At 38.0% G+C, this 19,043-nt stretch overlaps 1 protein-coding gene across 1 annotated transcript in view; it reads right to left on the reverse strand.

Annotated features, from left to right (window-relative positions):
• The window catches only part of TTC27 (tetratricopeptide repeat domain 27), a 113,859-nt gene extending 96,477 nt beyond the window's left edge, over window positions 1-17,382 (reverse strand). Inside the window, exons 1-4 of the mRNA XM_039719026.1 lie at window positions 17,177-17,382; window positions 14,302-14,479; window positions 8,378-8,507; window positions 606-746 (exon numbers count right to left, since the gene is read on the reverse strand). Coding sequence (XP_039574960.1) covers window positions 606-746; window positions 8,378-8,507; window positions 14,302-14,479; window positions 17,177-17,264 — 537 coding nt within the window. The 5' untranslated portion in view covers window positions 17,265-17,382. The remainder of the gene's footprint in view (window positions 1-605; window positions 747-8,377; window positions 8,508-14,301; window positions 14,480-17,176) is intronic.
• Between the last annotated feature and the right edge of the window lie 1,661 nt (window positions 17,383-19,043).

Here is a 19,043-nt window from a genome sequence, read left to right on the forward strand (position 1 = left end):
GTTGTCAGCCAAGCATAAAGAGAGGCCATGTGGCATTTTGATCTCTAGCCAAATTCTGTTCAACTAGAATTCAATAAAGAGAAGTTGCTGCTGTTAAAAGTCTCCCACTTCCAGAGAGCCCTGCTACCAACCGGGCTGCTGCTGAACTACAAGGGAGGTACACATGTCTGCTTGTTTTTAACACACACACACACCAGAGATTTAGAGTTAGAATTCATACAGTAATGGTTAACAGTATCCAAAAGCTTGTTAAAAAGGGTATAGGACACATAAGCTGCATTACTGGGCATTCCCAGCTTACCCCCAACAAATAATATCACAAAGTATGTGTCTTGATAAAGTTGACTGTATTGAATTTTCTGATTTTTCCAGCTAATGAAGACACCTTTCCTCTCTTTTGGGGAAGACAATGAGTAAATAGCTTATCTTTAAGAAGATACTTGTGATCAATTGCAATCACTTTGTCCTAACTGTTAGAGGGAAGAACCTCAGAGCTACAGGAAAAGAAATGAAGTCAGAATGATTCAATGAGGTATGAAGAAAAGAACAAGAGAACCAATTAAGAAGTAGCTGGTAGTCATAGTCATTAGTCACATATTTCTTACCTGGAGAGATGTGAGTTTGTGTCTTGAATTCACAAGGATTATCCTGGCTACAAGCAGCAAAATAGGATGAGAAGTCAAAGTATAAACTGATTCACCATCTAGAACCAACATCTTCAGAATAGCTGCATGCAGTACTTTCGGCTAAAAGAATGGGGAAAAAAAGACAACTTTCAGGAAACTTAAGTTTATTAAAAAATAATGTAATATAGAACAGAAAAAAAAGCTATTAAAGTATTTAGGGAAAAAGTCTGCTCAAAATACAAAAAAATGCCAAAACCAAAACAAAACCTAAACTCTGTCGCTTGGAGTCTCAACCTTTTACCAAATCATGGTAAATTCTGCACTGTTTCTTGCTGTCCTGATACACAGCAACAACATAATCTGCAGGACACTGATTTCCTCCCACCTAAAATTCATGTGTCATCCAGTTGACTAACCCCAAACACATTCTAATAATACAATCATTCCGGTGATGTAAGGAGAAAAGCTTGGTAAATCCATTCAATTTGCAATCACAGAAACAAAACCATTCTGTAATTAAATTAATCCTACAGCAATGAAATACACTAGATATTCCTGCAGTGTTGTCAGTATGTGTTATCATTTTCTTTCCCCAGAGGCAGCTTCCTGCTGGAGTGGCATCAGAGCAACACTATCAGAGCAGCACTATCAGAGCCCTTATTCCCTTTGTCTGATAAATAAAAACTTTTCTCTGCTTTGGATGCATTCCTGTATGATGTTCTCTGCAGTAACTCTTTTACTTAATGGCCCTGAGGTAGCTCTCCAGGGACTCTCTCAGCAGTGATTGTCATCTGACAGTCACCTATTCTCCGCTCCCTTTTAATGCGGAGACTCCCATTTATCAGTCTATTCCTGGTTCTCATGACAGATTTCCTTAATGAACAAAAAAATAGCGTTTTAGTTTTCAGTTGGTATAAAAGGGGCAGAAAAGGGGAATGGAAAGGAGAAGGCAGAACAGAAGGTTACATGACAGCTTGCATTGAAGTCACTTGCCTGAGAAAGATTCTGAATCAGTCTACACAACCAAGGTATAAGTTACTTGAATCATATTTCAGCTTTTTAAACGAAACAAATAATGTAATTCCTGAGTTATTTGAAACTCTTTTCAATACCTGTATCAACAGGTTACATCAAAGACAAAAATTGTTAAGCTATATGAATCTCCAACATCACTTTTCAATAACAGAGTAATCTAAGTTTATTCTGTTATGTTTATACTGATTTACTGTGGGGTTTTTCAGTTTGCATTAGCATTGAAAATACTTTTATCTTGCAGACAATGATTTGGGACAAAGGGGAATTCCTGTATTACATCATTGCAATCATTTCAATCCCACTGTGGAAAATGATGATCACAACAGTCAGACAAACCACTTGAAAATAAAGGAAAGGAACTGCCAACTGGAAATATACCAGACCTATTGCATCTCTGGCCATTCAGAAAGGAAGAACCTTATCAACATCTCTAATTTTGAGAGGGGAAAGTTATCAATCAGTACTTTTAAAGATTAATTTTTCAAATACACACACACACATAGCTGGACATTCAATAGAGTTTTAAGTTTAATGTAAACTTTTTCCTATCTGCATGTTTTTGATTCTTTCTATAATCAAAGTAGACCACACTTAAAATGCCCAACGGGAAAGCAAAAGAGATTTGTTATAAAACCTTTTTCAGAAACAGCCTTGCAAAACTAGAGTTATCTGTACTTGTTTAAGTACTGTAGTAACAAATTAATGTCAAATTCACATTTCAAGTCCTTTCACCAAAAACTCAGTCCTGCTACTATAACATTAACAAAGAATGAGGGAGGAAGAACTGAAGGTTGATGACATATTACAGTCTTGAAAATAAGCCAACAAGTCCCAGAGTAAAAGAACTGCTATCTTCTATTTTAACAAATCCATGTCCTTTTCCATGAAATAAATCCCATCCAGAAAAGCAGACATCCTTCACCTTTAGCTGAGAAAGTCTAAACCAACATTCCTTTTTCCAGCCTATGGTCAAAGACTGCATTATCCATGCAGAACTCACTGCCCTGAGGTAGTCTTTACAGTGAGAGAATAGCTACAAGTCAGTAGTAAGGTGTAATGGCTTCAAGGACTGAAATGTTAAGAAGAGAAGTCCACCAAAATACCAAAATCTCTAAAACATTGGCTAAGATAAAAAAGAAATTCTGAGCTTGTGTTCTTGTATTTAAACACCTTAATATATAATGTGTTGAACCTCTCTTGTAGCTCCAAAATTTCATTTATCTCAAAACGGCCACAACCCAAGACTTGCTAATGTAATGCTCCTTACTTAGTAAGCCTGGGTTAAATTTTTGAGTCTTTCTTTTCTTCATCAAATTTGACATCACAAAGTATAATTATTTTATTCAGAAGTAATGTTCTTAAAGCACAGAAACATATACTAGATAATTACATATACCAGATAATAAACATATACTAGATAATTATTCTATATACTAGAAATACACATATACTAGATAATTATGTTACATAATAACATATGCAGAGAAACCCCTGGAGTAGTCATCCAGCTTCTGCTGGACCTGCATGTGGTTCTGTTGGACCATCACAAATTAACACACAAATTAAGCTCAATTCACTCCAGATCAATACTTTTTAATCTCTGAAGCACAGCTGTTTCTATATTCAACTTACAAACTTAATGGCTACTTTTTAGTTACTACTACTAAAGCCCTAAATCAACTGCAAGCTGGACAGTACTCCTGCATATTTCAATTTTTACAGTATTTCAAAAGTATTTCACAGCACAACTGGAGCAACCTGAGGTAATTATAAAAATCAGAAGAAAGCTCCTGCCATTCACATTCAACAGCTCTACAAATAGAGTGTATGAGAATTTTAGTTTAGGGAATTAGTGTTCTTTTCTTGCTAATGGTAGTGACTAGAAGCAAAGTGAGCATTCAACATGCTTTTACTTATATATTGAGAACCACTCTGGCCTTTCTAACATTTCATAAGCTCTTTCTGTCTTGGGGATCCTTCCCCTGTATATAAAAAGGTAATTGCAGACAGGCTAAAGGCCTGCCAGGCTAAAGGCTCAGGAAGACTTGATTAAATGGAAGCAAAGGTGAGGTGAAACAAATTACAGGATCAGGAAGCTGCTGCCTGTGGCTACTAAGCCATTTATACTGGGCTTCTCATATTTTTAAAAATACAAAGCCTACTCCACAACAATTAGTCATTTAGCAAAGCTAAGGTGATCTACCTTTCAGATTAACAGAGGATGTACTGAGGTTACCTGCCAAAGGTTTGGTCCTTGAAAACAGAATTACACGCTTTAGACTTGAAGGCAATGGAAATACTGCTTTCATTTCTAACTGCTTTTCTCTTCAACTTTCTGAAAAGGAGGGAAGATTACACAGGAGGCTGTCTACAGTTTTACAAGTCAAATCACTAACAGGTAACCTATGGAAAGTCTGGACCTGAGGTCCAGACTAAAGATAATCATGGTGAGCCCGTGCAAGCAAATCTTGCCTGAGAGCTCTATGTGTCATAGAAGTACTTTGGTTATGAAAGCTCTTGCTCATAAACCCTATGAGGGTGGCTTTGCTCTGCTGCTAAGGGGTATTTTTGAAGCGATTGCATTAAGATTCCCCCTTCTGTTCTATACTCATACCAAGGGAATGCAGGGCAAGACTATAGGTTACTTAGCAGACTATCTTTGCTTACAATACTCTGCCTCCAGATTTAGCCTTTATCATCCATCCTTACATTCCCCACAAGAGGGAGAAATCTGCATAACTTTCAAAGCCTGTATCTTGCTGGTCAAGCACAGACTTTTTTCTTCCTGGCTAGTGCATGCTAAGCCAAGCATCTGGGCCTGAAAAATGAATTCACAACAGTTTGAATTAACAAGACCAAGGATTCATACTGGATTTGAGACAGTACTGCCACATGGTACATTGGTGTTTTTCATATTAATTATGACCATGGCTATAGATACCAACGGAAGTGTGGCAATATTTCAGTCTCTTCCAGCAAAAGGATCAAATAATGCATAAAAGATAGGAGTAATGAAAAACATAAGGAAAAAAAATTGTTCAACTTCATTCCAAAACTTTTTCTTTGGGGTCAGCCTGGAAGCTACAAAAAGAAGAGCAGAAACTGTTGACAAATGTATTTGGAGGACTCCTACCAGTTGTTTACATGTATTACCAATTAATAGAATGAGATCTTCCAGATGGAACTTCTTACTGTTACCAGACATATTCTACTTGTGAATATGAAATCACACAACAAATAAAGCAGCAAGCAGCTTGTCCTCTCAACATTCTTAATCATCAGTGGTCTTCATTAGTACTACTACACATAACTTTCCAGTTTGTCCACTAAAAATACTGAGCTCAGCTGTATGAGGTAATACACAGAAGCTCTGAAACCTAAGGGAGAATAAATATGCTCCAACTTCAACAGTTTTGCATCTTTTATTGCCTTACATGCAGAGACAGTGACAACTCTTTTAAGACTCAAGGAACCCATTACTATAAGCCACTTATTTTAAGCACTGAGCTCATTAACAATGTTTTAGTCTAACGCCAACAAGTTCAAAACAAAAACTGCTAATCCACTTTAACTAGAATTCAGTACTTTTTAATCTTCTTTTACCACATTCACTCATTAAAAAAATGCAGCGTAGTATCAGTCAGACTATTAAGTGGTGTGGTAAAGTCTCACAGTTATTTTAGAAAACTGAAATACATTAATAAATAAAATGCTACTTTTGTGTGGACTCTGAAAACCACAGGACATAAAACCAAATCTTAATAGAGTACATGAATGTAACCATAGTTTAGAGAGAAGGCTAGACTGAAGGAGGAAAGGGAAATAATAAATACATACTCATGAATATTGTACACTGAAGACATCCAAGTGGCCCCTACTAGCAACTCATCTTAAAGAGGCTATTTTATTTATTCTTCACTAAAATTAATTAAGTCTCATGCAGCCTTACTGCACTCGTAAGAAAAGAAATTAGCTGGGAGCAAAAATGAAGCTACGTCACTGATCCAGAGGTGAAACTTTCCAAGGATAGAAATGGCAGCAGTTATATACCCTGGAAACAAAGACTAATCCAATAAAGTGTTCTAAAAATAAGAGTAACAGTTTTTAAAATATTCATTAAATAAATAAGACATTGTAAAGCTGAAATTTAGTGACAATACTTAGAGCAAGCTAAAAGAAGCATGAAGACAATTTTTCGACCTTGATGTGGGAAAAATCATTTTAGTTTGAAAACCTGGAAAATGGATGATCTGTTTAAAAAGAGATTGTATCAGTCTTGATGACAGAATATAGAAGATTACAACAGATGTAGAAAGTTAAGAGTTAAATTTTTAACCCACATTTTCTGAATATCTGTGTATGCATGAGAGGAAAGCTGGATTAAACACAAAAATGTCACTATTGAGTTGTTCTTTTTTACAGAGCGCTCATATACTAAGAATCCTTGGAATGAATAGTACATTAAGAGAATTCAAAACATAATTCAAAACCTTTTGAATTAAGACTTTTAATAAAGAAGAGAACTGGATATTAGATTTTAGCACATCGGTGCACAGTGCTCTTGGAAAATAAAACAACATTAACTTGTCAGAAGACAATACATATAGCAGTAATAGAAATAAAGGTAAACTTCTGCCTGAATGCATAAATAGCTAAACCTTGAAGAATATGGAAGTCTGATGGAGCCCTCATTAGAAATAAAGTATGTTTTCCTTTATAAGCTCTTGCCAGTTTAGTTTCTGCAATACCAGCTCTGCATAAACAAACTTATTTCAAAGCATCACACTCCCAGCCACTGCAGAAACATAACAGAAACCAAGCAGGAGATCACGTATTTCCTTACTCAACAGGGAATTAGTATCTCATTCTTCCAGACATTAAATGAAATGGCCTGGAAAAAGAAGGATTTGGGCTGCCCTAATTGTGGCCTTCCAGTACCTGAAGGGGACCTACCAGAAAGAGGGAGAGAGATTATTTACAAAGGCATGAAGTGACAGGACAAGGTGGGGGGCTCAAAACTAACAGGGAGTAGGTTTAGGCAAGGAAATTCTGTGCTGTGAGGGTGGTGCAGCACTGGAACAGGGTGCCCAGAGAAGCTGTGGATGCCCCTTCCCTGGAAATGTTCAAGGCCAGATTGGCTGGAACTCTGGCCTAGTGGAAGGTGTCCTTGCCCATGGCTGGGGGCTTGGAACTGGGTGATCTTTAAATTCCCGTTTTATGATTCTATGAAATGGTTAATAGAAATTATGAACACTATTTTCCAGGTCTCTGAACTCAGTCAGTGACAGCAGTCCAATGAGCATCATCTTGGGCTGCAGACTGCATTAGACTGCAACCTGTGCACACACTAACAGAGAATATAAAGTTCTCCAATAAACAGAAACCAACATTTGTAAGAATATTAAATATCATAATATTGAATATTATGAACAAATTATAAAGAGAATCAATTAGATTTTTACTATATATAAAGGAAAAATGAACTACCTTTCCCTTCAGAAGTAGCACAATTCAAAATTTTTGCTCATTTCACATCCCTAAAGGTTTAGTACATTTGGTTTCCACTGTTACTTATTTAGTAATCAGAAGATGAGATTTGAATTTCAAGTATCAAAAATAATGTGAAAAATAAGCCTATCTATATGTACTGTGCCAGTCCTAAAAGATAAACCAAATTTATAAACATCTATTCAAAAAAAACAGGAGCAATACTGTATCTGAATTAGTTATTTAGAAATACAACCTTGCAAATGAACCTAAGGCAAGACTTTATGAATTATGGAAAACATGCCACACCACAGCCAACAGCTTTACGTGAAACCTTTCATATACTCCAACTTCCCCTCATTTCACAGTTTACAGCACTTACATTGCTCATGGTCCATACCCTATTCTTAGTGAAATTCTAAATTCCAACTTGTGTATAGATTTAGCATTAACAGAAACTACTGATATGTTCTACACTGACACATTGCAGTAGTCAGTATTTTACCACAGCTTTAATCCCAAGAGAAAAATCAAGAAGCTGTGCTAAAACCCCATGTGAGGAAAGTCTGGATTGTGGCACTGCCATGAGGAACAACACAAAAATCTCACTAAAAGAAGTTAGGGTGTTGATTAGCAATCTACATAAAACAATGACAAAATAAATGGCAGCCCTCATGATCAGTTTCATCCCCTACATTCTGCTTCCAAAAGCTCTATACAGATTAGCATTTTTGTACTAATATTATCTCCACTCACTTGGCATTCAGGAGCCTAACAGGATACTGAGCATCCAAATCTACTGTTACCATCTGCCAAACATGCTGCTATTTGGAAGATATTGCAACTTCTACCTTACCTTAAGGAGAGGAAATTTCTAAGCCATTTATAAACATCTTTCTTCGATCCAGCTAAGAATGTATCCCAAAATAAACACACAAAAAAGTTTATTGACTGCAAATGCCCTTGGAGTAAATGCCTATATTAAAGACATCTTCTCCATCCAAACCCAACATTTCCAGCAGGAAATATCTTCAGTAGAGAAACAGTAGCTACTTTTAGGACACTGCTGATAGAACTGAAGATGCTGCAATAGCAGCCAGTAGGATTGATGATTACAGCAATTTATTCTAGCACCCTACCTTGCAGATGTGCCTTCTCTGACACAGTGCTATGGTTACCTGTGAAAAGCAGTTACAATAAAAGTACAGCTTATTAAAATCCAAACCTACCTTGCAGAATTTCTGTAACAATGCAGGCGGCAAAACATCCTGAAGCTTTAACTGAACAGGAGGCCCAGTCCAATTGCTTTGAACAAAGAGCTGCAAGCTCCCCACACCAAGCAGAAACATCAGCCTCTGCCTGCAATAGAGATAAGAACAGCAATTAGCAACATATTACATATTCATTTAAGGCTACAAGAGCTGATTAAATCTTGTGCTAGCTCAAAACCCTCAGCTTTAATAAAAAAACAAAATCACTCTCCTGTGAGAGGGTAGAATGAATGGAATATTCAAGAATGCACATAGGAAACTAAAAGTCCTCAAAACATGTTTGTTTATACAGGTTGTATCTAATGCCAAACATCTTGGAAGCAGAGTTCGTATATTTCACAATTTAATGCTATACATAACTATCAGAGGTCAGAAGACTTAAAAAGGATGCAGATAATCCCATATTTGCCTATTATATGGTTGTTAAGAATTTCTTATGATACACGTAACTCTCAGCATTTTCACAGAAAAAATACTGCATTAGCATAAGTTCCAAAAGAGCAAGTTTATTTTTGTTTTGACATAACTATTTTCACTCCCTCTAACAAAAAATTTAATTAAATGAAAAATTCAGTATACTACCTCCAAGTTGGTCCAGACACTTTGACAGTAAATAACATCTAATTCATTGTGGCCTTTATTTTAAATAATAGTAATTTATTGAAAGATGAAATTAAGAGACTTTGTTTAATTTCTGAAACTAGGTATGGCAAAATGTTCTTTATCTACAAGACTAAGCTCATTTTACATTACTATGATTTCTTTAGCAAATAACCTATGTGGTCTGCAGAAGGCAGGGCACAATCTCTCAGAATTTAATGGTTAATTTAACAGGCGTAGACTTTTAAGATTTATATGCAAACTTCTTGTTTGTTTTATTATACCTTAATGGCTCAGAACCTTATTGACAAGGGTCCTAACACATAGAAAATGGGCCTCCTAATGACAAAAAGTTAGCATTTTAATTGTGCAGGTTTGATATAAACACTGATATGTTAAGGAGCATAATTGAAACAGAAAAACCTAGTCCTTTCTTTTTGTAAAAACAGAAACTTAGAGATGTAAGAGCCCTCCAATCAAAACAAAAAAATAAAGTGTTATACAACCCTGTAAAAACTAAAGTAAAATAGAAAAGCCACACACAAACAAGCAGCTGGTGGGCAAGAATGCAACAAAAGATGCAGAACAATAGGAAAGCAGGGGTAGTGAACATTTAATTGAAAATTAAAAGGAAAAAAAAACCAAACAAAAAACAAAAAAAAAAAGGAAAAAAAAAAAAAAAAAAAGAAAAAAAAAAAAAAAAAAAGAAAAAAAAAAAAAAAAAAAGAAAAAAAAAAAAAACCAAACAAAAAACAAAAACAAAAAAAGGCAAAAAAAACCCAAAAAAAACCCAAAAAAAACCAACAAAAAACCATCTTTCAAGGCAGTCAGAGAACAAGGACTGGCATAAAGAGTTCTTGTTGAACAAGACAAGGTATCATTTCCTGGCTGTCATTACTCAGCCAGTAACTATCTTCTAGGAAATGTGAATATATGAATTCATAACCAAGATCACCATTAAACTTCCAAATAACTCAAGAACACAAAGCACTAACAATTATTGCATACTAAATTATTACCATTACACATGAAATATCAATCTTGGTATACATTTCCTCATTTTTCTCCCATGATAAATTATACTTCAAAACTCCTGAAAGGTAACACAGAACAATTGACCATTCCTGCACTGTGATTTGACATTCTAGTCTTTTGAAGATCATTTTCATTATTTTATAATTTATATTGTTTCTACAAGTAACACTTTATTTATTTATTTAAACATTACTGATATCTATGTGAAAAGCAAACTTGCTTGAAGAGACAGTTTTATCCATGCAGAATGCCTTGGGAACAACTGATAACCATATCCATTACTTTGGCTGGGACACTGTTTTTCCACTGTTTAATTTGTCATCACCAATTTTTTTTTCCCCATTTTCAGATTTGTGACCAACTTCCAGTCTCCTTATCACTCACTCTGTATCAGAAAACCAATTTCAAGCTGTAATCCCCGCAAATGCTGGACTCCTTTGCCTATCCCCTATTTTTTTTTCCAAGAAAATGAATTTTGTGTCCTGACTGCCCTTCACACTCACAATGCAGACCTGCAGATGCTCACCTCCCAAAGGCTGCCTGAAAAGCAACACAGACTGCTGCAAATGTCCCCCTTGCTAGGGTGATGCACATAATTTTGCATTTATCCTTAGATTTATGTCTGTATCCATTAATCTCATTTTTCCTTTCTCTGTGTGAATGGGGGTTTTGCTGCCTTTTTTTAACACTGTTTACACTGAGTCAAATTGTTCTTCATGAAGCAGAATCACATGCTTAATATTCATATTGCTGTATCAAATGCTCCTCAAAAATAAAGAACAATAGTGCATTTATATTTTTTTAAAAATGGATGTGCATGTAATGCTAGAAGTTACAAACAAAATAAAAGAAAAAATATTCAATAGCCAGGTTCTGCTTAAGAAGTTACAGGTTTCTTCTCTTTTTAGTGAAATTGTTCTTCATGAAGCAGAATCACATGCTTAATATTCATATTGCTGTATCGAGTGCTCCTCAAAAATAAAGAACAATAGCGCATTTTTAAAACAATGTTGTTTAAAGAACAATAGTACTTTTAAAAAATGTATGTGCATGTAACGCTAGAATTTACAAACAAAATAAAAAAAAACATTCAATAGCTAGGTTCTGCTTCAGAAGTTACAGGTTTCTGTTCTTTTTAGTAATGCCATAAATTGCAGAAGAGTAGCCCAAACTATTCAGTGTCTAACTTTGCTATTTTTTTAATTCATGAACATCAAAGCAAGCTGCAGAAACAGCAAGAATGTCTTCATTTTTAGTTTTCATTCCATACAGCACACCAGTTAACCAACCATCAGATGTTCCATGAGAAATACCAGAAACACCATTCAGTGTTCATTTTGGGAAATCGTAACAGGCTTTATTGTATGGACTTCTTTTGCCAAGTATTTATTTATTTATATATTGAATAAAGTAGAAGTAGTAAATACAGGTTCAACAAAAAACAATGTTAAAGTTAATTTCCTTCTTCATTTAGATTTTGGAACCTGCACACCATTCCCTTCCAGTCTTTTGAATCAAACCATACATCAGGCAAGGAATGCACCTTCCTCCTACGGAGCTCAGGAAAAAAACCAAAAAAATGCATTCCCCCTCTGCATGATTAACACATATCCTGTTGCTTCATCCTCCAAATTCTGCTGATTAAAACACAGCCATGAAGTTACATTTTCTGCAGAAAATAGCTTTTAAGCATTGAAGTGAGTAGCAACAGCAGGAAAAAAGTAAAACAAAAAATATCCTATTCAACACATTTATTATAAGGAATGCTTAATTTTTAGGACATAAAGGCTTAAAGTGCCATCGTGAAAATGTGTCTGGGGCAGAGAAAAAAAAGGCAATCAGTTAAAAGGGTAGAAAAGTTGCACCAATTTTAAAAATGCTGTTAAGTCATTTTCATTACAGAACCATGCTTTGAAAGTGGAAAAAGTTACAGATAACTTGTCCAAAGAAATTACCAGCTAGATGTAAATTTTGAGCTGTTTTGCCCTCAAGCTGCTCAGTTTTAACTTCAGAAAAAGAACTCCTTAAAAGTTCTTTTAACACTATTACAAAACCGTACTTTTCGCTGTTTAGATTGTGCAAAACAGGATAAGATTCACATTATCCAACTTTCTCTTTCCAATTGAATTAAACTCCTACTGTGTTTTTAAATGTCCAGAATTATAACTTTCAATTCAAGAAAAAAAAATATTTTTACTTATCCCACCTACAGAAAGTCACAAGAAAAATTCAGTGTCTTACTGAATTTTCTGGGCTAGAACTTAAGAGGTTTGCTGCACTTCCTTTGAATCACTCAGTGGAAAAAGAAAATTACATTTTAGGCATTAAAAATACAGAACCTCCTCCCAGTTTCATCATAACCAATACAAAGTCTGGATACAAAGGTTACATAGGTTCCTTCCATAAGGCCTTCTCAGGACACAGGGTCTGCAGGCAGGAAAAATAACTATGTAACACACCCCAAAAAGTCACTGGAGACCAAGACAGTACAGGCCAAAGTGCTGTGCAGCACCTACCTAAAATAGGAAATTATCTGTATTTCAGACAAGCAACTTCAGTAGAAGTTTCTGTATAAAAGAAAGTCACAACTTAGTTCCTTCAGCCCCCAAAACTTTTTAAATTATTACTAAGGAGCTTGAAAAATTCACTTGGATGCTACAAACAAAAGTGTTTTTGGCAGACACTGATAGGTTTTGAAGACCCTTTGCTTTTACTTGGAATAAAACTTCAGGCTATAATTATGAGCAGAAAACCCTCTGTCTGCTTCTGAAATGCTAAATATTGCAGATCTGCCTCCATATATTCTGGCAAGGGGGCTTCTAATACAGCCCAGAGCTGCAGAGCAAAAAAGAAAAACCACAAAGACCATGGAGCTGGAGCATGAGCAGCCAAGGAACAAATTCCTTTGCTGTCTGCAGTAGGAGTGCACTATAACAGGATACACATAAAGTTCCACTGATATAGATTGTGATTACTTTCAAGAAGCTGAATGGCTTTAAAAGGCAGTAACACATATTTGAAGCATTAATTAAGATCAGGATTGAGTCTGTTTCAGGTCCTGACTGATTTTTCTTTCCTTGACACATTATTCAAATTACCGCAAAGTAACAGAATCTAGAAATATTGAAAAATTTATCCAGCTAATATTTAACAGTAACAGCACAACAAAGTAAGGTAAAAAATGAAACAAGAAACACCAAACAAAATTTTTTAAAAAGCACGGTAAAAACCTCTGAACACTAACTCAGAAGGCAGGAGTGCATTGTATTGCGCACCACACCAGAAGATGAGTTTTTGACACACTGTGATCGTAAACAAATCTCAGCTCAGTTTTTCAAACATACCAACTCTTTTTTTTCTCTGATATTTTAGCAAAAACTCTTAGGTTTATGTGTGTAATATCAAAACACACATATTTGGACTCTGCCAACACCAACTGGTTACAATCACCTTCCTCTTTTACTTTTTAATCTTTGTCTTTTTTTTGGTAAAATTTTTTTACCTTTTAAAATACCTATATATATATGTGTGTGTGTTTATGTGTATATATATATATGTGCATATATATATATATACATACACACATATATATACACACACACATAGTTTTCTGCTTCTACTATCCCTAGCATGTCAAATTTCAGTCTGTTCATCATTTACACAGCAAACTGCAAACAGTAAATCCAAACTCCTTAACAGCAACAATTAGCACACAAAGTACAATTAAGAGAGACTGTATCAGAGAAAGTCTTGGGAAGAAAGCAATTAATTGATGAACAGCATCCATGAGCAACACCTTACTCATTTTTACATTAAGAAGAGTAGAACAACCTCAATATAAGTCAGACTTAGAAATACAGGCATTGCTTGGACAGTAACATTACACAGTACTTCAAGCAGCCACATAAACATTTCAGAGGGAAAATTGTTCATTGTTTGATGATATATGGCAAAATGAATTTACGTGTGTGACTTTTTTATACCAGAACCTTCTGAGGTAATCACTGTAAATAAAGCCAATGTCTTCAACAAAAACCTGTATCACAACACCACTGTTTCTTTCATTGGACAGTAATGAACAGATGCCCAAGAAAGTGGGGGGAATAACACAAGAAATTTGTTTTCTGCTTTCCTGTCAGTATAAGGATTTTGAAGGCCCTATACAAATTCTACATTTTTAAAATAGCTTTTGTAAAAATCAAACATAGCCTCTATTAAACTTCCATATAATAAATAATAATTTCCACCTTTCCACGTTATCAGCCTCTGCAGAACAGTCCAGGTATGTCAGAATCTGCTTCTCCAAGTAAGCGTCAATGCTCTCCTCTGTCACAGAAGATGCACTGAAAACATTCTGAACTGCTGAATTTGAAAATATTGCCTCATATTTCCCATCAAACATCAACTGCAACAATGATCCGCTTTCTGGAAAAGAAAAAAAAATAAACAACACAGAAATCAGTGTAAACTTTCAAACAATTTTGTCTTTCAAGACCTATTAAACATATTCAAATTAAAATATCTACCATTCCCCTTCTAAAGAATCTATCTTCATTTACATTGCAGGGTAAGTGCAGTTGCACTGAAACTCAACAGCAGCACTGGCAGGTGTCACTTCATTCAAAATAATTTGTATTAAAGTTAATTTGTATTAAAGTGAAACACAAATGACCAGATGAATGTAAAACAAAAACTTGCACTGAAATTTCAGGAAAAACAAATGGATGGCCTTTTAAAATACTTCAATTATAACAGCAGGATGTTCTTCCTTCAAAACATTTTAAATGAACAGTAAACTCCTGTAGATAACACAGTAATTTCACAGACCAGAGAATCTACTTAGGGGAAATGCAACAAATAAAAATTATTCGATATTTGCAGAGTTCAGAAAATAAAGCCTTATGCAAAACTGCAGAAACTGCTCAGTCCTTCATTTACAAGCTTAAAATACTGGGCAATGGGCAATGAGATTTTATCTTTATGAAATAATTCTCTCCTACGGTAACTACAGTGCCTCAAAGAAAAGCCTGCACATGGAGCAGATCCTTAGGGGTAATTACTAAGGTGGATTTAGACCCATGACTGTTTCTTAAGCCTAATTTCAAAACAAAGGTTAAGTCAAGAAATGCTATGTATTTCTAAGAAGCGTCAGACCCCTCAAGTTCTTGACCCAAGCTACAACTTTATTCACAGAAGCTATCTTCACATGTGCTACAGTGCAATCAATACAGCAGATGTTGGAACAATCTGGCCATGTTAAAACCTGCTATTCTTGAGCAAAACCATTACCTGCCTACCCTGCAGCTGTGGCTACAGCTCATGCAGATGCACTAACAGGTTCCTGACCAGATGATGCAGGTGTTGGTGATGGCTCAGCTGAGGAAATGCAGAGGTCTGCACAGGATAAGTGCCTCACCATCAATCTGTGACTGCAGCTGGGGAGTGCAGCTCCCTGCACTCAGGGCTGCACTCACATCAGCAGCCGAGGTAACCAATTTAACACTGGCACAGCTGTGGATGCACACTAGCAGCAGCTGTGCAAGGAACTGGTATGAACACCAACCCCAAGCTCATCCAGCTAACAAGCACTTTAAATTTTAGAAATACAGGAACACAGAGGGCAGAAGCACCTTCAATAACAGCAATGGATGACCCTGTAGGAATGGGCGACAGAGACTCATTCATTCTAAAGTCTCTGCACCACACTGTTGACCAAAGTTTACTTCAGTTCTCCACAATGAGCTGCTGAATGACGTAAGAGATAATGTGTGCCATGTATTATTTGAGAAACACTTTAAGCTGTACCTGGAAGGACATATACAGAAAAATAGCAGTGGTTCCACAATGCTGCTCACATCATGCCCTCACAGAGAACAGAAATAGCAAGAGAGTTTTCTCCAGTTTATGCTTTGGAGAGACTTTTTCTCACCAAATGACAACCTTTTCATATTGGATTATAGTTGCCCAGATAGGCAATGCTGTAGAATAACAATGGGCTGTGAGGACACATGATGATGAATGAGGAGCATTGAGGTTCTTCTCTTCCCAGTAACACAACTGTAATCATGTAAAACCTGCTTCTGATTGTCTGTGTAGCTTTTTATAGGACACTGTACAAATTCAAGGTCACAGCTTTTAAATTTATTTTCAGGATCATCAATAGGAAAGGTTCATGCAAATGATGACTAAGAATCATCACAAACCCCACAACTTTCTATCTCCACTGCAAGATGCCTTTCTTCAACAAGTTTTCCCCATATCTTATAGAAGCACACTACTAAAAGCACCTCAAAACAAATCAAAGCTAACAAACAATCAAACAAAAAAAGTAATCAGAAAAAGCTCCACACCACAAACAGCATGCACAACCCTTGTTGAAAAGACAGATGTGACAGATGTCAGTCACATCAATGACCATTTCTGGACAGTACAATGATTTAAGTTAAATGAAAAGTCACATAAGGAAATAAGACCTGCTTGGCTCCGTATGGCTCTTTTCCAAAAATCAGTAAGTGCTTAGGTAAGGATAAATGAGATTTTCATTATGCTACAACATGGCACATGATTTGAGTACTTCAGTCTGCCTGAAACATGGAAGTACATGACAAAGGTTACATTTTAGGAGCTGCTGCGCTCCCCTGCAGGAAAACTGGGTCCAACCAAGTCCCCTCAAGAGACTATTCTCCATGGATCCCTCAAGCAACTGTGACCGAATAACTAATAAATACAGAAAGGCAGCTCGTGCCAGACTCTTCCTTCCCACGTTTTGCTCCAATAGCGCGTTCCACCTCACAGCCCAGTTCCAGCAGGCAGGCAGGCAGCCTTTCACTGGAGGCAGCCGGAGGGAGCCCCGTGCCCACAAGCCTCCGGAGTGCCGGCACCGAGCGGGGCCAAGGATCCCTGCGGAAGCCCGGCCGCTCCTGCCGCTCCAGCCTGGCAAGCACCCTGCCTCCCCCACCCACAGCGCGGGCAGGAGCCGCCGGCAGCTCGGCGAGGATCTGACACGGCGCCGCCGGTGACAACGCCCGGAGCCGCCAGCCGCGGCCCGGGCTCGGTGCGGCGGCTCCGGACAGGCGCCACGAGCGGGCACCTGCCCCGCGCCGGGCCGGGAGCTCCCCTCACCTGCGGCCGCGACTTCGCCCTGCTTCCACTCCCGGGACTCTGCGGCGCTGAGGAAGCCCCTCAGCAGGGCGCGCTCCAGGGCCAGCATGGTCCCGCCGCCCGGGCCCGCCCCGGCTCCCCGCAGAGACGCGCTCGCTGCCCGCTGGAGCCCTCAGCCCATGTGCGGGCAGCGGCCGCAGGGAGCCGCCATGACAGCGGCGCGGGGCACGCCGGGAGGGCGCGCGGGCCCCGCCCGCCCGAGCCGCCGGCGTGAGGGGAGAGCGGGCAGGGCAGGGCAGGGCGGGGCAGGGCTGGAAGGGAGCACGGAGGGTCAGCTGGTCCAGCCTCCATCGTGCCGCCTCCCTGCTCAAGCGGGGCCATCCCTGAGCAGCTGGCATGGGATTGCATCCAGGCGGTTCCGGAGCATCTCCAGTGGGGCAGACTCCGCAGCTTCTCTGGGCAATCAGTGCTCAGTCACACAGTACAGAAGTTCTTCCTCACATTCGCCTGGAACCTCCCGTGTTTCTGCCCTCTGCCTCCTGTCCTATCGCTTGACCCCACTGGGAGAGCCTGGCTCCATTCTCTTGATATCTCCCTTCAGATATCTGTACATCCTTTCTGGAGAATCCTCTGGGATCCCGGCAGGTGCAGGCTGAGGTGCCCAGCACTCAGGGCAGGCAGGGCAGGACCGTGCTTTGGTTTATGCGGGTGTTAATTTCAGCACCTGTCCAAACACAAGCTTGATAGTATTAAAATTAAAATTCCTATTGTGAGATTTTGTGCTTTTTTTCTTCAGGGAAAACCACTAAAGCAACATTGCAGGTGCAGGCTGAGGTGCCCAGCACTCAGGGCAGGCAGGGCAGGACCGTGCTTTGGTTTATGCGGGTGTTAATTTCAGCACCTGTCCAAACACAAGCTTGATAGTCTTAACATTAAAATTCATATTGTGAGATTTTTATTTTCAGGGAAAACCACTAAAGTAACATTTTTTGTGAATAAATAGTTGCTAAGTACAATTCCTCAATAAAAAGAAGGAATGTTTCGCTGTCTTCCTCACCTCTGCCAGTTCCCCCAGTGTGTGGGGTTTTACCCTTACAGTGCATTTTTGGGAGCATCTGGAAGCTGCAGCTGGTACGTGGGCAGGAGAGCCCCTGGCAGGAATCGGTGTGCTCCCCACTGGCACTGGGCTGATTGTTACTGCTGGTGTCACACATGGTTTGGGATGTGTGTCAGTTGCCGCAGACTTACTGATATCTGCTGCTTAAGTCAGCTTCCCTAAACTATTTAAAGAATACATGTTTATTTCTCAAATATTCTCAAAAAACAATCTATATGCTTCCTTTGCATCTAAGGGTAGCTTCTGCCAAATGCCTCAAGGGGAAGAAAGCCTTTGCAGGGCTATGTAGTGCAGATTCAAGGTTTTAGCATAGTGCTGCTTATTATTTCTAAGCAGGAAGTATATAATCAAAATTTCTGACACAAGACTTTTCAGAGAATAACCTTCATCTTTAATTTCTGAGAGTGTGAGAAAATGATCCATATGAAATGTGCTACCGTGGTGTCTGAACTAGCACATTTAATATCACCTTACAAGATACCTGTGCTGCTGTATTGATGCAGTATTTATCTTCTGCTGCAGGGTGGGTTTTGTTTTTTTTTTCCTAAAGCCTTTTGAAACAGATCATCTCCTTGTGGACTATCAAAAAAACCTGCTTACTGCAAAAAAAAAGATTTCTTTTCAAGCAATTAGTATTTAGCATAGATTTATTATTATGACATTTTTAACAGTGAGCTGCTGTTTGCAAAAGTTGCTGTTACATGATTTTTAAACTGATCCTGAATTCTCTGTGCCCATCTCTGGTACTGCCAGGGAGAGAAATAATTGTGC

The sequence above is a fragment of the Passer montanus genome, unplaced genomic scaffold (genome assembly GCF_014805655.1).
Source record: "Passer montanus isolate IOZ18808 unplaced genomic scaffold, ASM1480565v1 scaffold40, whole genome shotgun sequence".
Lineage (NCBI taxonomy): Eukaryota > Metazoa > Chordata > Aves > Passeriformes > Passeridae > Passer > Passer montanus.